The sequence below is a fragment of the Patella vulgata genome, chromosome 9, assembly GCF_932274485.2.
Source record: "Patella vulgata chromosome 9, xgPatVulg1.2, whole genome shotgun sequence".
Taxonomy (NCBI): Eukaryota; Metazoa; Mollusca; class Gastropoda; family Patellidae; genus Patella; species Patella vulgata.
The window spans coordinates 5313033-5331957 of record NC_065887.2 but is presented as its reverse complement, the minus strand read 5'-3'; the positions used below and the strand labels follow the sequence as shown (position 1 = coordinate 5331957).

The window sequence follows — 18925 nt, the reverse complement described above, 5'->3', positions numbered from 1 at the left end:
AGTATCTAGCTATAGTCCATGTCTGGATATACATTTCTCCTTTTTTTTGGCCCGAACGTCTATAAAAATCAAAGATGGCGGCCAATAATTGCAACCGGGCATTACTATAAAATCAAGACAGATTCTTACCTGCTGGTCCTAGTCGGGGGTTTCTTGCAATTATAAGTATTTGAACAACGGTGTAGCGCCGATTAGCTAATAATAATTAAGCACGATTTCAAAAAAATTAAGACAGATTCATTAGATTGCTGAATTAGCGGAACACTTTTAGAACACATCAAAAAAAATTTCTTTGTGGCGCCATTAATAAATAGAATTCCGGTGCAGTCAGTGGCAGTGGTTCTAAATCTGACTGTTTTAAACGAAACGAATTATTATATACATAGAAGCAATATATACATGCTAAATTAAATACACGGTTTTATTTTTTGTAAAAATTTACAAACCTGCGGTCTGGTATTCTATGTGACCATTATAATTTTTTTTTAAAAAATATCACGGCTAAAGCACTCTGTTGATGCTAACGTCACTACATCTAACTGAATGTCGCTGATATAATATCAAAGAAAGAATTTGTCGCAATGACTAAAGTATAGATACTTCTTCTTAGTTAGTTGTATTTTACGCCCGCTTCCACCGAAGTGATATCGCAGACAAAAAGTATAGATAACTTGGAGAACCATTATATCAATAAGTCGATTATGAGATACACGTGGATGATCAATTAAATTTGATTGGTTACTTTTCAGTTAACCAATACTGTCCAATTTCGATTACATCAACCAATTACATTATTAAGAGTTTTACTCATTTTTTTTGTTCATTGCACATTGAATCAATTTTCGAAAACACCAGGGTGCTGAAAATCACATGTACACTATATATTCATTTGGTCTATCAGTTTATTGGGTCAATAAAAAAAGACAGACATTTTAACTATATAGACCACTTAACACCAATTAACATTCAAGTCTGTCTGGCAATTGTCTGATTAATTGGTACTCACTCCCTTCCAGTGATTTTCGAGATGTGAATTAAGCCCTTTATTACTTTTCTTAAAACTTGACGACTCCCGAATTCAGACTTTGTATGGAGTTTTTTTCTTAAAAAGAAAACAAATCGTGGAAGGTACACATTACTTGTGTTAATGATATGAAAAAACACACAAGATTTTATAAATCGACACAAGTTTGTGTTAATGCAATGCAAAACAACACATAACTTGTGTAGTTTAGTTTTATCACAAGTACTTGTGTTGAGATCCAACACTAGTGTTTTTTCAGTGTATAAGAGTAGGCCGTAGTGCCGCTGTCCGGGCAAAATTTCCCTTATAGCACACTACTGTATGGCGTATCCCCGTCTTCATTAGCCTAGTTTGGAGCAGAACAGTAGGACGTTAAACCCAAATCATTTCAATTTCAGAAATATGGGTCCCGATTAACTCATATGAAATGGTAGCATTCTTCCTGATCAACATAGACACCATTATGATTTTTCACATTTTCTTTTCCGTTGTGATTTTACATCAATTTTCTTCCCGAAATTAAAAAAAATATGATTTTTCTTTTCATTTAGTCCAAACCAACAGATTACATACAGCTGGAATTGTCAGAAAGAAGGAATAATATGAGTAATTTCTGCCATCGACAAGTTTCGCAAAACACCACGAAGCGCACAATGGAAAATATCAAAAAGAAATTACTGTATTCTCCAGAGAAGAAGTTTTTATATTGTCCAGTGGAAAAAGTTGGATCCACATTTTGGCGACGTTTGTTCTTAATTGTGAATGGCGTCTCTAAAACAAATAACCCATTTAATGTTTCAACATATATGCTTTACAGTAACCGTTACAGCGCAATAAAAGCGGAAACAACAGCAATACGAAATTCTTTAAAGTTTGTTATTGTCCGTGAGCCATATTCTCGTCTTTTGTCCGCTTACGCCAATAAACTGTTTGACATAAATCCAGTTTATTGGTCAATGTACGGACGAAAGGTTATCAAAGCTGTACGGAAAAACCCGAGTAATAAAAGTTTATCTTGTGGTCATGATGTCACATTTCCAGAGTTAGTTCGTTACGTCGTAAAACCACTTGCCATGAAGGATATTCATTTTAATCCTATTTCAGACAAGTGTAGTCCTTGTGACGTAAAATATGACATCATAGGTAAAATGGAAACATTTAAACGGGACACTTTGCATGTTCTAAAGAAACTAAACTTGACCCACTTAGTAATGTCTAGGGCACTTCAAGAAATGGAAGAAGGGGTGGACATTGATACTATCAAAAGCAATACGAACAGTTTGATGAATTACCTCTCGCAAAAAAGAACACTGAAATGTGTAACCCATGAAGAGGCGTTTAAAAGAAAATGGCGGAATTTGCAACTTAGGGGAATTATAGGAAGTGACGTCGAATACCCTTTCAAAGACGGCGAAGAGGAGACAACAACTCACAGTCAATTATTAGCAGTGTTTCTAAATGCTTCTAGACGTTCCGGAAGTCGAAAATCGCGTCGTAAAAACCGGGAACTGTCTTTTTTAGAAGCTTACAGCAAAGTTGAAAAGAAGTATTTAATCCAGTTGAGCAAATACTTTAAAAATGATTGTTCAAGTTTTAGTTATGACTGTAGACCCACAAACATCTTTGAAAAGAACCAAAAACCACACACTAAGTTTTTTGATACAGGGGGTTTATAGGTTCCATATGGAAAGGTTTTAGTTTTGATATATCCCACAGGTTTGAAGTGATTAAAGAAGTGATGGTTTGTTTTGATTTTTGTTTGGAGGCGGGGGAGAGGGTGCGGGTATTTTGCTATTTAGGTTGGTATTATTTATTTTATTGGTCGTTTTCCTGTACAGTACTGAAAGCAAATTGAAGAAACCCCGGAGAACGCTAGATCGGCGACGGTCCTGCACATATGACGTCATATCCCTGTTTCCATCTCTAGACTTTGACGACATCTGCAGGTCCTAACCCGTAGCCTAACCCACAATCCACATATGACGTCATATGTTCTAAAATGTACAGGACCGTCGCCAATCTAGCGTTCTCCAGAAACACCGCGCGGTGGAAGGGTACTTAGCTCTGTATGAGTGTTTGTCAGGTGATTTCGTTTACGCCTGTTTTAATCCATATAAACGTTTTGGTGTTTTCTTCACTATTATTTCCTTTCGTTTGTCTTCTGTGATATATTTATATTAGTTCATTACAAAGAAAGCTCATTATGTTCTAAATATTGGATATTGGGATCCCACATTTTCACGGTAAAATAACAACAATATTGATTGGAATGGACCAATATTGTAGCAAAGGCTACATCTGCCTATTACAGATGCCATCAGATATATCCGATATTATGTAGACTAATGCGGTTCAGTTATATTTCGATTTAATTTTAAACTGGAGGAGCCAGATTTAGCTTCGAACAACCGGTACGTTGGTTGCAATTAAGGCACACGTATTGTCAAACCTTCAAAGGCTGATATATTCACTTGCAATAGAGTAATGTGAATGAAATTTTCAAATTATTGATTTTACATTATCTTTTTTCGAACTATTATAGCACGAATGGCCAGCTCTTTATCTAAATCTTACACAATGTATCTTTAATTTAGAATATTATTGAGTTGGGGGTTTAGTTCCTCTATGTTTTGGAAACTTGAAATAAACAAAAATGGCTCTAAGACCCCATATTAATGTAATATCAAGTAGTAAAATAGGGCACTTGGAGGGGGTATTTCCGGTAGGGTTATCTTCCGCTGTTTTGTTTACCTTATCAACGTCAGAAGAGTTATCCCCCTTTTATTATGGGCGTGGTTGTTGACCCTAGTTACGATAGAATCACGTGACAACGACGTAATATGAACACCATGTCCGTTTAAATTTGAATTGTTGGGTGTGTTTGTGTTTGTAATGTTGTCCGCCTTTTTTTTAAAAAGTGGGGTTAACGGTTAATTGTAGTGATGATGGAAACCCGTGGCAACTAGGTAATATGAAGTTGTGAGTTTAAATTTGAATTGTGGATATGGGGGGGAGGGGGGTCACCGTAATGAGCGTGCGAAGTTCACCTCGAACCCACGCACCGCCCGCCCAGTCCAGCGCGCCCGCGTCCGCCCGCGCCCGCCCGCGGACGCTATGATCTTATTTTTATTCAATGTATTATTGGTGGTGTGAAACAAAATGTTTTATTTGTACCGCGCATGGGCCCCGCCTCGCCACGCCCCAACGTCTTTTTCGTCGTCGCTTCAACCCAAAGACCAAAACATGTCCTAAAAGACATTCCCGTCAATTGTATGGTTAATTGTATTTGTTAATTGTATTTGTTAATTGTATTTGTTAATTGTATTTGTTAATTGTATTTGTTAATTGTATTTGTTAATTGTATTTGTTAATTGTATTTTTTCATTTAGTCTTGTTATTTCCTCATTTAGTTGATTATTTATAATCTAAGAGAAATGAAACGAGTTTTAACGTCCATACTGACTAATAGGGACTAGATTAATATTTTGGAACTTGAATATTCTCAGATGTCACCAATCAAATAATTGTAGTCATTTGTAGTATTAAGTAATATATTAATTAGTATATTAATTGTTTATATTAATTGAGGTTAATCAAACTCGTGTACTTGTTTTAAAAAATACAAATTGTACATCGTTAAGGTATGAGAAATGTTTTAAAATGATAATTGTAGTCATTATCGCATTAATTAATATGTTAATTAGTATATTAATTGTTTTATATTAATTTAGGTTACTCTAACCCTAACGTACTTAAATGTTTTTATTTTAGCATTTGATAAAATATTTAAGAAAAATAAAAGTGGTTAGTTCTTTAAAAACCAGGTTAATAATATTAATATTACATTATGTATTTAACAGATGTTTTTCGGGGTAGTAGGTGAACTTTTGACCGATATTCTAAAAAATGCCATGAACCTTTTTAAATAAACCAATAACCTATATTCCTTCTATGCCAGTTTTTTTGGGGTTTTTTTTTCCGAGTTGTTAAAAAAAAACTACAAGCTGTATGCTGTTAACGCGTAAGAAAATGGCCTTAAAAAAACAAAAATGACCGGATAATTGTAGTAATTAACGTATTAATTAATGTGCGAATTAGTATATTAATTGTTTTATATTAATCGAGGTTAATTAAACTCACGTACTTGTTAAAATATTACAAGCTGTATGTCGTTAACAGATGAGAAAATGTTTTAAAAGTAAAAGTAGTATTAAGTAATATGTTAATTAGTATATTAATTGTTTATATTAATTGCGGTTAATTAAACTCATGTACTTGTTTAAATAAATACAAGCTGTACATCGTTAAGGTATGAGAAATGTTTTAAAATGACAATTGTAGTCATTATCGTATTAATTAATATGTTAATTAGTATATTAATTGTTTTATATTAATTTAGGTTAGTCTAACCCTAACTTACTTAAATGTTTTTATTTTAGCATTTGAAATATATTTAAGAAAAATAAAAGTGGTTAGTTCTTTAAAAACCAGGTTAATAATATTAATATTACATTATGTATTTAACAGATGTTTTTCGGGGTAGTAGGTGAACTTTTGACCGATATTCTAAAAAATGCAATGGACCTTTTTAAATATGCCAATAACCTCTATATTCCTTCTAGGCCAGTTATTTTTATTTATTTATTTTTTTTGCCGAGTTGTTAAAAAATTACAATCTCTATGCTGTTGACGCGTAAGAAAATGGCTTTAAAAAAACAAAAATGACCAGATAATTGTAGTAATTAAGGTATTAATTAATATGCGAATTAATTATATTGTTTTATATTGATTAAGGTTAGTTAAAACCGACATACTTCAGTAAGATTTTTATTTTTTTATTTTAGCCTTTGAAATATATTTAACAAAAAATATAATAGGTGACCTCTTTTAAAACAAACTGACGGCTAACACTAGATAATGTACTTAACAGATGTTCTAACCGATGGCTTTTGATTTTAAACTAGATAAAACATAATATCGTGCAGTAAAATATTCCATCCACATATATGTGTGTTACATACAGTTGTGATCATGTGATCTGTTTAAAAAAAGGAGCGGCTTATTTAAAAGCTGATGACGAAGCACCATTCCTTTGTTCAATGCCAATCTTTCAGTCTTTCGCGTGGTGGGTGACCTTTGGACCGATATACTAAAACTTAATCTGGAACTATTTAAAATATGTCTATGAACTTTTGTAAACTTTTCCATTGACCTGAATTCATCTAAAATGCAAATGACTTGCGAAATACACAATTGTGATTGGTTTTCTAGGTCTTGCATGAAATGGAAATTCACCGAACATGCAAATAATTTGTGACATACACTCCCTCATTGGTTCTGTTAGATGAACTTTATGCCGTCTGAACCGTATATGTAAATGACTTTGTTTCTGTGGTATATAACCACGATTCCATAAGACCTTCTTACCATTTTTCAAACTTGTGTATCAAAGGAATCCCTTCTATCCTTATAGATTTTTCATTCATTAGTTGTTTTTTTTCAATAAGTGATGTACATATGATTTATTTTAATTTGTTAAAATCATTTACCGATTATTTGTAGATATTGTTTTTTAATTTGATGGAAAGTTTGCATCTGTAGTCAAATGTTTGAAATTTGAACAATATTTCATCTGCTGATAGTTTTATATTTAATGAAAGGTTTTAATAAAATGTGGTGGTATGATGAATCTGTTCCAATATTTGAATTATGAAAATAGTATGACCAAGTTTCCATGACCGAAATATGTTCTTTATATAAATGGGTTTTATTTTCGTTACACAGTATTTTAGATTCGATTTATATATTATAGCGGTGGTCACAGTTATCTTGTATGGAGTTATGACATGTTTTAGCACCATGTAATTTAATATCTTTGAGAACTAAAGAAAATGTCTTCTGTAAAGGCAATTTGGTGACTATGTTTAATTAACTCCAGTCTTTTAGTTGTGACATATGTTTTAATCATCAAAATAAAAGTCAAGCACCTTGGTGTCATTTGATATTCTTGAGAACCAAAGAATATGTCTTTGGCGTGGGAAAGTTTGGCATGTGTTATATAACCAGTGTCTTAGCTGTGTCAGATGGTTTAGCTATCAAATTACAAGGCAACACGACTTTGGTGTCATCTGATATTCTTGAGAATTGAAGAATGCGTCTGTTGCGTGGCAAAGTTTGACAGGCGTTTTTATTGCCAGTGCCTTAGCTGTGCCAGATGTTTAAAATGTTTTCAAAGTATTTGCTTTTTTTTGACAAAAGATTTTGGACAAAGAAACTTTGATTTTGCTTAAGTAAATCCATCTTAATAAATGATGACTCCCAACACACACACGCATGCACAAACACACACTCGGTTCCCAACATGCACACATACACAGATTCGCCAACCACACTCATAGGCTGCCACACCCACACACAACCCTCCCAACACACACACAGTGCTCAACATGCACACATACACAGACACACCCACTACACTCATGGACTGCCACACTTACACACAACCCTCCCACCACACACGCTCTAATTGACTGGGACACCGACACACAATCACCCACAAATCATCTTAACTGTCAAATATACACTGAAAAAAAACTTGTGTTGAAACAACACAAACTTGTGTTGTTTTCAACACAAGTAAGGTGTCTCTATTTAACAACACAAACTTGTGTTGAAACAACACAAAACTTGTGTTAAATGTTGAAACAACACAAAACTTGTGTTAAAATTTATCAAACAACACAAACTTGTGTTGAAACTTGTGTGAAAATCTACACAATACTTGTGTTGAAATTTTTGAAACTTGTGTTGAAATTTTTGAAACTTGTGTTGCAATTTCTGAACTTTGTGTTAAAATTTCTGAAACTTGTGTTGAGATTTCTGAAACTTGTGTGGTTTCATACAAACTTGTGTATAACCATCCACAAAAACTTGTGTTGTGTTTTTCCCCAATTTATATACAGTATAGCAACCTTTCTATGCAGGACCCATCTCTTTGCTCTGTTAGACCTGTAAAGTTTGATAAAAGAAGGAAACAAAATTTGTTTTTGTTTTTGTAAGATTATTATTTATTCATAAAATCATTGGAAAAAGTAAATTAATACATCAAAACTAAATAGATATTTGAAATGTTAACAGAAAAACAGAGAATTCTAATACTAATTATATTGTGTTATATATAATGACCCCCCTCCCCCCCCCCCCCCCCACACACACACACCCCACTTTACCCATCACAAAATATAACATAGCTATTTAAATTGTTCTTAACCCCACACACTTTACCTATCACAAAATATAAAATAGCTATATAAATTGTTCTTTACCCCAAAACAAGAACTGAGAATATAAAGATATGTACACAGTATCCCTACCCCATACTCCAAAATATATAATTCAAATAATATCTAAATTTAATAACATCCAAACCAAGCACTAAGATTAATTATGCACTAAATTGAAACAATTTCAAAAACTGAAAAGTGCTACAAAATCACACTACAAGTGATTTGTGAGACATATAGAAATAACTAATATACACAGAAAACTAACAAAAGAAAAATGCACTATTTTGCAGGAGTAATAAAATGATGTAAAACCTTTTCCTCATTAAAAAACCCCAAACAAAATGAATATTTTGTAAATAAAAGAAGCAAAGCATCAAGATTACAGGATTGAAATAAAAAAATATCATATGTACAAAAAATTTATATACAATCACAAGTCATAAGCCACAGTGGTTCAGTGAGTATAAGGTGTTGGCCGAGAAATTTCAACTGGATTTTCCGGCATAGTTCCCACTTGTCAGTAGTCTTGGATATGGCAAGGGATAATTGGGTACAAGCCCGGAATCGAAAGAGAGAGAGAGAGAAATGGGGTTTAACGTCCACTTGACACAAACTAGGTCATTTCGGGATTAACATATGGTTTAATTTTATTTCAATAATTCGTTGCGCATAGGGGTCTTTAGCAGTGGGAGGAAACCGTAGGTCCCGTAGAAAACCCTCAAGATTGGACAGGCGACCCTACTCCTTGTCACGTACAACCGGGGATTCGAAACCACGCCAGTTGACTCAATGACAGGCTGTATGATACCGCACGCACATGCTTACCATTCGGCCATCCACCACCCCCTCCCCCATTCCCGGAATCGAAACCATCCCCACTGCGTTCACTTAGAAGAAGCCTTGACAATTGAATTATTTGACTCAATGACAGACTTCCCGATCAAATGTGTGCGTGTTAATCATTGCCCCCCCCCCCGGGTTCCCGTTAAAGAACCCTTGACAGTTGAAATATTTGATATAAGAGTAGGGTGTAGGGCAGAATCACTCTAAGAACACAGAAAAGTAGGATACTAAACCGTATTTCATTTCATAAGCAAGGGAAAGTCACCTTTATGTAGGTCAAGGTTTTTTGTAATTCTGGGTGTATTTGATCTACATTTGGTTTCTAGTAATGCCTATTAAATACTTTATGATTTCTGACCAAATTCTAAGTGATTTATATGCCACTTTACTTGCTATATTATACATACATTTCTGAAGAGAATTAAAATCTAATTGTGTTTTGGAAGAAAATTTAACATTAATAACAAAAAATAAATATTCAAAAATTGGGTCAAATGCATTCTTTCCCAGAAGTATAAAATAAATTGATGCTTGGGTTTTCTTGTTGTTATCATACAGCAAGTACTCTTTCAATGGTGTTCCAGCCTAAAAAATAAAAAGTAGGAGATAAGAATACTTTCTATGGTTCACAATGTTTAAATAAACAATTTATTTTTGCCACATCGAGACCGAGTCTCTATTTGGTTTCAACTTTGCGTAATGTCTAATTATTTTTGGACCCATTCTTATTTTATTTCCATTGACAACAAATTGGATATTACCCTTTAAAATCTACTGAAATCTATTTGAAAGTAAAATACTGTCCATCATTATTTTACTGCTATTTACTGTAAAAATACACATACATGTAGGGCCTATCGCAACTTGAAGGAAATCAATGGATGTGATTGGCAAAAATCAAGCATGCCAAGTACTTGAAACAGCAGAGTCCTAGGCATTGCCCCAAGAAGAATAACTAGATTACCAAGCAAGTGTATAGAAGTACTTCCTGATTAAAAATACAAATATATATGTTACTTACATTTTGCGTGTTTTCCCCTTGTCAGTGATACAGGACGGAGGACCTGACAAGGACAGCTGTCTAGTTGTTCGGATGGGACGAAAAACCGAGGTCCCGTGTACACATTGGCGTGCACATAAAAGATTCCTTGGCAATTGGAATTCGATATAAGAGTAGGCTGTAGCGCCGCTGCCCGGGCAAAATTCCCTTCATAGCACACTGTATGGCGTATGCCCGTCTTCATTAGCCCAATTTATGAGCAAAACAGTAGGATGTTAAACCCCATTTCATTTCATTTTCAAAATTATAAAATAATTTGATGGCTTAATATTCAAAAGGTACAGTCCTTCATGTTTATAAAATTGTACGGGAGCCATAAAAAGCTCCTGATACCTTGAATATATGCAGTTTAAAAGTAAACAAAAATCTCAATATTTAGGAGAGAGAGAGAGAGAAATGGGGTTTAACGTCCATCCAACCCCCCCACCAAGTGTATAGAACCAGTTCCTGATTTAAAAAGCAAATATGCATGGTACTTACATAGTCTTTGTCTGATAAGCAAGATCTGTGAGAAAACGTCTCCACAATATCAATAGCCCTTTCCAACTTGATCTTCCGAGGTGGGTAACTGAAAAAAAAATGTCAATGTATTAGTTGGCTTAAATTGACTAGACAGTTTTGATTAATTAAAAAAATGTTACTTTAATTACATTTGTTTTGTTTCATGTGTTGGTTTGCTTTGCCACAGATGAGACAGTGATATCTACATATAACTAAGATTCTGTCTCTGCTCATACATGACGTGTACAGTTTTACTATACTAAACTGAATTTTAGATTTCAAAATAGCATAACAATCTTTTCTATTAGAATTGAAAAGTTACCCACCAAGAAAAAGCTGCTCTATCATCATTTTTTCCAGCCATTTCTTCTTCCTTTTTTTCTTTTATAATTTCTTTTGTTATTACATGAGCTTTTTCTGGGTGATTTGCATATACATCCAATATTGAAACTGAAAAAATAAATACATGATATGTAATTTACGATTAAAGCTACCTTACCATATATACAAACTGTGTGATATGAAATTGAAACTAATGTATCTATATGTATCAAAAGTTTTAATCCCAAGGAACTACCAAGCCGTAAAAGTCTATCTTAATAATCCTTGTTTGTCACATGGTTTCACTGTCGCAGTAATTAGAAGACGGCCATGGTGACTGAGTAAATTAGGTGCTGGCACACTAGCATGGAGGCCACAGGTTATCTCTTGGGGTTGACCGAGAAAGCTCATCTTGATTTTGCAGAGTGGTTTCCCCTGAGATCCAATGTACACATTGGCGTACACATAAAAGTTCTCTTGGCAGTTTGAATTCGGTATGAGAGTAGGCCATAGTGTCGCTGCCCAGACAAACATTTTCACTTAGCACAATGCATTAGACCAGTCGGAGCTGACCAGTAGGACGTTGTCTTTAAACCCCATTTCATTTCAGGTAATCTAGTATTTTTCTAGTAAGATTGAAGTCTCTCTACTTTCTTTATATGTAAATATCATATTTGAAATAAGTCATACTTTTATTCGATATGGGGTGGGGCTGGGGGGAATGGTCTAGTAGGTAATGCATGCGCATGAAATCACAGGGTCTGTCATTGTGTTAAGTGGCATGGTTTCAATTTCAAGGAGTAGAGTCGCCTGTCCAATCTCTTGAGTTTTTTCGCTGGGTCATTCGGTTTCCTCCGTTTTCTAAATACAATTCAATATAAATCAAACACGAAAATACTTTAAAACAGTAATCATGATGCAATATTAGACTTTTTAACACTTTCATCGAAAACCACACAGTTTTTCTCTGTTAACGTAGTTTCAAGTGCCAAATTGTGGTCAAATCTAAAATGTTGAAACATGCAGTGCCTATCAATTTTAAAATATCTCCTATATAGCTGTATTTCCATAGGATAAGTAAGTTGAAATAATCTGATTATGTAACACTACAACAGCTTTTTCATCCCTACCCCCCAGTTTGGAATCTGATAATTTAAAAGCACATGAATTTTGAATTCCACAGAACATTTTTATTTTTGAACATAAATGCATTCTTCAAAAAGATGAGATGAATTCAATATAAATCAAACACGAAAATACTTTAAAACAGTAATCATGATGCAATATTAGACTTTTAACACTTTCATCGAAAACCACACAGTTTTTCTCTGTTAACATAGTTTCAAGTGCCAGATTGTGGTCAAATCTAAAATGTTGAAACATGCAGTGCCTATGAATTTCAAAATATCTCCTATATAGCTGTATTTCCACAGGATAAGTAAGTTGAAATAATCTGATTATGTAACACTACAACAGTTTTTTCATCCCCACCCCCCGGTATGGAATCTGATACATTGCTGACCAATCATAGGTCGCCCCGTTCACTCGGGCGTGTCAAATGATTTACAATGGCGATGGTGCCTACAACTTTCCTGACCAAGAGATATGCACAACCGTCGATCAACACACAAGCCATTAATGTTATCTTCCAATATGAGAGGCCATGATAAACACACAAGCGTCCTTTTCAAGCTCGGAAATTAAGTCATCACCAAAAAGCAAAGTTTACAGAGGTCCTCGGGGCTGGAACCCAAACTGATTACGATTTGCCCTCCACTTCCACCACAGGTGTCATAGAGATCAGGGATGAAATTGATATGCATCATCGTTCTCCTAAAGCAGTCCAGGAAGAGATCAGGTTTTGAGATGTAGACCTGAAATGTTAAATTTGGATGAGAATGAGAATTCTGGGGCGAATACTATCCAGGGAAATGGTCATTGACATCCAGAAAATGGTCAAAATGTGGAATTCTGTCATTCAGTTAAATGTCAAGGGGAGAAGACAGGCCTGTGCAGTACCAAATTTCCAGCCCATTACTATTCGTCAGCAGAAGTGGGGATGAGGTTGGATGTACTTCTTAAAGTGTATGAAATGCACATTTATCTCACCTGTTTTGCTTCTTTTTTTTTAATACTTGTGTTGAGGTCAATCATTCCACTCTATGAAACATTGCCCTGGCACCTGAAATAATAGGAGGCTGGGGATAAATATGCAATAAAAAACAGTGAGAAAATAAGAAAAAAATATGGTTTCAACTGGAAATAGAAATAAACCTCTTTATTTCTCGCGAACAGCCCGTCACTGGCCCTCCAAAAAGAAACCAGTTAACAATCAGTAAAAAAGTAAACCTTGAGTGTCACATAAGTCTAAGCCAATCTCAAAGGTAGATGCCATGTTTTGAGGTTCGGTCTAAATATTAAGGCCAACTGCATGTTTGGTCAAAAGTCACACAGGTGTGAATTTTGGAGTGTACATGTTAACATTTCATTGTATGATATCAAACCATGTTAGGTCTAAATGTTAAGGCCAACTGCAGACTTGGTTCAAGGTCACAACATGTAAATAGGGTTAGGGCACATGATTTTTTGACACAATTGTGGGTTTGGGCTAGGGTCAGAACTAGGTCTTGGCTTAGGCCTAGGCTACATGCTTTTTGACAAGATTGTGGGTTAGGGTTAGGGTAAGGACTGGGTCTTGGGTTAGGGTTAGGGTCAGTCTTGTTTACATCTCGTGACTTTCGACCAAATCTGGAGTTGAGTTGGCCTTAATATTTAGACCTAACCATGTTTTGATATCATTGTGAACAAAATGTTACACATTTACAACCCAAAATTCACACTCAACCAACGGATACCCCCAATCATGGCTATTTTGATACCAAATAGTCAAAAAACTTACTGCTGGGCAATAAAAAAAGCAGTATTCTTACCATTTCTGACACTTTCCATTCAAAACTTCAGGAAATAAGCCGTTGAAAAAATATCAACATCCCGAGTCGGCCATGCTTCTTTATATCATCAGGAGTCAGACTAGCAATTATTTGCCCATTGATTTCAATGTTAAATGACTGTAACATCACAGGCTGTAGCTTTTTGCTCAACATTCCGTTGGTTCCAATCTTTATAGGCACAATGGGGACAACATTTGGCAATCTCCTCATCATAATTTTGTAGGGGGTTGACCGTTTAGATTTTTTTGCTACACGGATTTGAAGTTGACAGGGGTGAAAATCTCACTTCCGACACAATGATTGCTCTGCAGAAAGACACTTTACACCCCCTATCCCTCCGCTGTAATATCATCAGTATTACCCAAAACTGCTATGAAATTGCAAATTTGATCCCTTTTCTCCAATTCTAGACCAAAAAGTCAACCCAAAAATGCAGGAAGAGGGGAGAAAAAAATTAAGGGAAAAATTGTCTATTTATAACTCGCACTACATTCGACAATCATGAAATAAGGGGAAATAATTACTAGTCTTAGTCCTGACTCCTTTATTAGGGTTGTCTTTCTTGCTTTTATCTTCCATTTATTTGCGTTTTTGTTGTCTCAGAGATGGACTATTATTTAAAAAAAAAAGTTGAAAATCGTAAAGTTTAGGAAATGTTAATCATATAATGATGAAAAAAAAATAAGAGCATATGATAATAAAAATGTGTTTGAAATTGAAGGCTCTATAATTAGCCTATAATTAAGGTATCATCAAAAACACACTTTTATGGATAACAATTACTATGGTTTATTTCACTGCGACGTTTCAACAAGGTTTCACAAGTCTTTATCAAGCATATATACAAATAGATAAAAAATGAGAAAGATATGAATATAAATACAAACATCAGTGCTAGTCTGGCTCAGAAGGGTTGATGACATCTTCGTCATGCTAAAAGAAGAAGAAGATGCGTTCGTCCTCCTGAATCACCTCAACAACCAACATCCAAGAATGAAGTTTACAATTGAAAATGAAACCAACAGCAGCCTTCCATTTCTTGATGTACTGGTAAGAAGAGAGAACGCCAATATCACCACCTCAGTGTACCGAAAACCAACACATACAGATCAGTATATCCACTACCAATCTAATCACCCCATCAGCACTAAAACAGGCATTATCACCACTTTAACCAAAAGAGCCAAGAATATTTGTGACCCTGAATCCCTTCCCGCAGAAATTCAACACTTGAAAAAAGTATTCACCCAGCACAACGGATACCCAGAACAAATGGTCAACAAGCTCATCAATGCCACACTTGCCGACCTACCAAAACCTGATAAACCCCAAAACGATAAACATCCAATTAGAATCTTCATACCTTTCCACGGCAACATCTCTCACCAAATCAGAAGATTATTGAAAAAGGAAGCGGATATTGAAACCACTTTCTTGAAGGGCACAACAACCAAAGACATAGCAAAAGCGAATGGAAAGTTGAACCCCACCAAACCCTTCTCACCAAAAGGCTGTGTCTACAAAATCAACTGCAGTTGCCAGCAAAGTTACATTGGAGAATCTAAAAGACCATTAGATATCCGACTGAAAGAACACATGTCAAAAGCCCCCACCAACCAATCTGCAGTTGCTGAACATCTGAATGACAACCCACGACACCGTGTCGATTGGACCAAAGTTAAAACGTTGGCTGTGAACCACCACAGCAAAAGAATCAGAAGAATACATGAGGCGATCAATATCAGAAGACATGAACCGAAACTGAATCGAGACCCAGGCGTCTATATCCCCAGAGCATATGACCGCATTATCAAATTGTAACACAGTCCCCCTAAGTAATTCCCCATGCAAAACCATATTTAGCTACTGGCATTTTCCAATACCGAATTCATTGTATATTCCATACCCACAACCCTCACATTTTATAATTCTCTGTTAACAATATGTAAAATTTGTATGTTTCAATTAATTTCTATAATTTATTTAGCTATTCACAGTATTTTATGTTATGTTATACCTCTCATATTTATAATTATAAAAAGGTTTCATCATAGGGCCCTCTGCTTAATTTATCATTATTTATTTATATTTTATTCAACCCTTTGATATATATTCACCTTGTAAATACATATATGCAACTTATTACTTAACTTTAAAACATAACCGTAAAATTCTATATTTCCTAACTGTTATAATCAATGTAAACATTATGGTTTGATATAATTCTATAAACCCCCAGTTTAGTAATCTTAGTATATACTGGTTTCAGTTATGGTACACTGTGTATGGTTTCAATATTTGTTAATCTTGGTTAATGCCCTGTTTCATCTTTTAATTGTACAATAAGCCAACTCTAATATATACGATTATGCACCTTTGTTACATCAATAGCTTGTTATTGCTAATCATGCTCACCCACCTTGCATTCCATTGGATAGTTCGCACTGATGTTTGTATTTATATTCATATCTTTCTCATTTTTTATCTATTTGTATATATGCTTGATAACGACTTGTGAAACCTTGTTGAATCGTCGCAGTGAAATAAACCATAGTAATTGTTATCCATAAAAGTGTGTTTTTGATTATGTTCCAATTACTAAATGCCATTCAAAGAATAAATTAAGGTATCAGTATGGAACGGATCGTAATCGTACGGTATTTACTACGGTCAGACTGATATTTAGGAACGTAAAGTTATCAGTCTGGAACGGATAGTAATCGTGCGGTATTCACTAAGGTCATACTGATATTTAGGAACGTAAAGAAGACCATTTTACTAACCGTCTCCATTTTAAGAAAGAGCAGATATAAATATATGATTATATCGACAGAATCTCCACACGAATCTTTAATTTAGTAGAAGAAGAGCAAGTTGATCATTGTCGCCATATTTGACCTATTTCTCTATTGGTTGTATATGCATTAAGGCGTGGATCTAACCAACCCGAGTAGCTCATTATTGAGCCGAGTGATTTATGAAATGAAATTGGGGTTTGATGACCCGCATTCCTTCACTATTCAGGCTAATGAACACGAGGCGTTCAAGCCAGCTCTTTATTCACAGAGCCGCCTGGCTCCCCTGAGAGACTTTCACTGACAACTAGTCATTGTCGAGACTAATGATTTTTATCGCCGCTGTTGATCAATATATATATTAAATAATAGCCCGAATTTAAGTATACCAAAAGTTAAAGAAATATAACCAGTTGTTGAGCCATTCAGATATGACTGCCAAAATTGTAATCAGCGCGCATGTTTTTTTAGGCTAAAGTCTAACCATAAAACTTAGTGTCCATACATAATAAATATTTTATTCCATTAATCAATTCCATTCCGCCATTGGTTTGTCTTAAACTCGTCATTTGTGTTCATGGGCATCAGGGTCGAGATGGCAACGTTATATGTTTTATTCGTCTAATTTACTATAAAACATCATTCGGTTTGCCTCACGGGTTAACGGCATATCAATAGCTTTATTCACTGAGATGGTTCCTTTACTTATAGTTTATTTTTCGAATTGCTTTTTGTATTTATTTAAATGGAAATATTTAGCACCTTCTTGTTAAACCGTTGAAAGATTTAAAGTTTGGATTAATGTTAAGAGAGTGTGGGTCAAAGATGCCGCTGGCAGAGTGTGTATAGGGTGTTAAAGTTTAAAAGTTATTCCCTACAAGGTGGATCTACGGTTCTTACCATAGAATTCAGCTGTGAAATAACACAGTTTCTTTCATTATGTGTACAACAATAAAACTAGTTCAATTGCAAGTTGTCTAAACCACGGTGCTGTGATGTATGCATCTAAATGTTTCGACGACCCACCAATCAGTAGTTGCATGATGATTAAATTTATCGGACATGGAATGTGAAAATGCTTTGGAACTTTCAACTGTAACACGTTGCAATAATTACTCAATATAAGCCAAAAGGATCCGCCTTGTTCATTTATAGTCCGGCCCTGTCTTCAGTATTAAAATATAAAATTGAACACAAAGTATATTTAGTAATCCGTATTGTAGTAATGGCAATCACGGCTTGTGTTTTTTTGTTTTGTTTTTTGTTGTTTGTTTTTTTTGCAAAATATAAAATAATTACGATGTCGTTTAACACTCACAATAACATATTTGGTTACCGGCCATTCAGCCATTCAGGTCGTACATGTGTCAAGTATACAGTCATATATACAAACGCCTAACTATAGAAGCCTACCATTCTTAATTTCTACTTTTCGCCCTCCAAAACACGAAAGTCGAAAAGTAGCAGTTACGACAAAATGTGAGGCGACAGCAACGCTATACAAGCCTAAATCGACTCGAAAATAGGAAATCAAGAAATAATACACTGCGATAATAGCGCCCCTCGTTTTTTTTCCTAATTTCTTATTTTCGACTTGCATTTTGGCTTGTATACCGTCTTGTTGACTTTCGACTTAGTCATATTTTTGTATTTATTGATGTCAGTAAGATGTTACTATGGAGAACGTAAATTTCAGATTATACATTCCAGACTTCGTAATTGTAAAAGTGCTCTAAACTTCCATAGATTTTTAATGCATATTTCACATAACCCGACATGCAGTTGTGGTCATACTCAAGAAGACAGCGACCATTATTTTCTGCACTGCCCAAATTATTCGTCTCCGCGTATCTCAACATTAAATACCGTCACATTTAAATCCATAAATACAAAAGCGTTCCTATATGGCGATACCAACGAAAGTAACCCGTTCAACAAAGTGAGTTAAAGTAAAGTTCACAAGTATTTAAAACTAAACAAGCGCTTTGAATAGATAAGGTAATTGTCAGGCGACGATGATTGGTGTTAAATAGTGATGATGACGATGATGATGACGATGATGATGACCATGAAGATGATTTATTTATATATTTATTTATATACTAGAAGAATGCCCGGCTTCGCTCGGGGGTCATAACTCCGAA

General features: G+C 34.8%; 1 protein-coding gene and 1 long non-coding RNA gene across 3 annotated transcripts; one reads left to right on the top strand and one right to left on the bottom strand.

Annotated features, from left to right (window-relative positions):
• Positions 1-327: 327 nt before the first annotated feature.
• LOC130014331 (carbohydrate sulfotransferase 11-like) lies at positions 328-7014 on the top strand. Its single transcript, XM_056103378.1, has one exon. It carries the CDS (start codon positions 1627-1629, stop codon positions 2698-2700), a length of 1074 nt encoding a protein of 357 aa, XP_055959353.1. The 5' UTR covers positions 328-1626; the 3' UTR covers positions 2701-7014.
• Positions 7015-9452: 2438 nt separating this feature from the next.
• LOC126832224 (uncharacterized) lies at positions 9453-16949 on the bottom strand. 2 transcript variants are annotated; one of them, XR_008789289.1, is made up of 6 exons: positions 16770-16949; positions 13966-14596; positions 13145-13217; positions 11041-11164; positions 10175-10781; positions 9453-9738 (listed from the first exon to the last, which is right to left on the bottom strand). It is a non-coding gene; the product is annotated as an uncharacterized LOC126832224 (long non-coding RNA). The 2 variants fall into 2 exon arrangements; XR_008789290.1 differs by lacking the exon at positions 13966-14596 and having other exon boundaries at positions 10694-10781; positions 16770-16932.
• Between the last annotated feature and the right edge of the window lie 1976 nt (positions 16950-18925).

Coding starts and splice junctions, on each gene's coding strand:
- LOC130014331 (XM_056103378.1), top strand. CDS start 1,627: ATGAGTAATTTCTGCCATCGACAAGTTTCGCAAAACACCACGAAGCGC.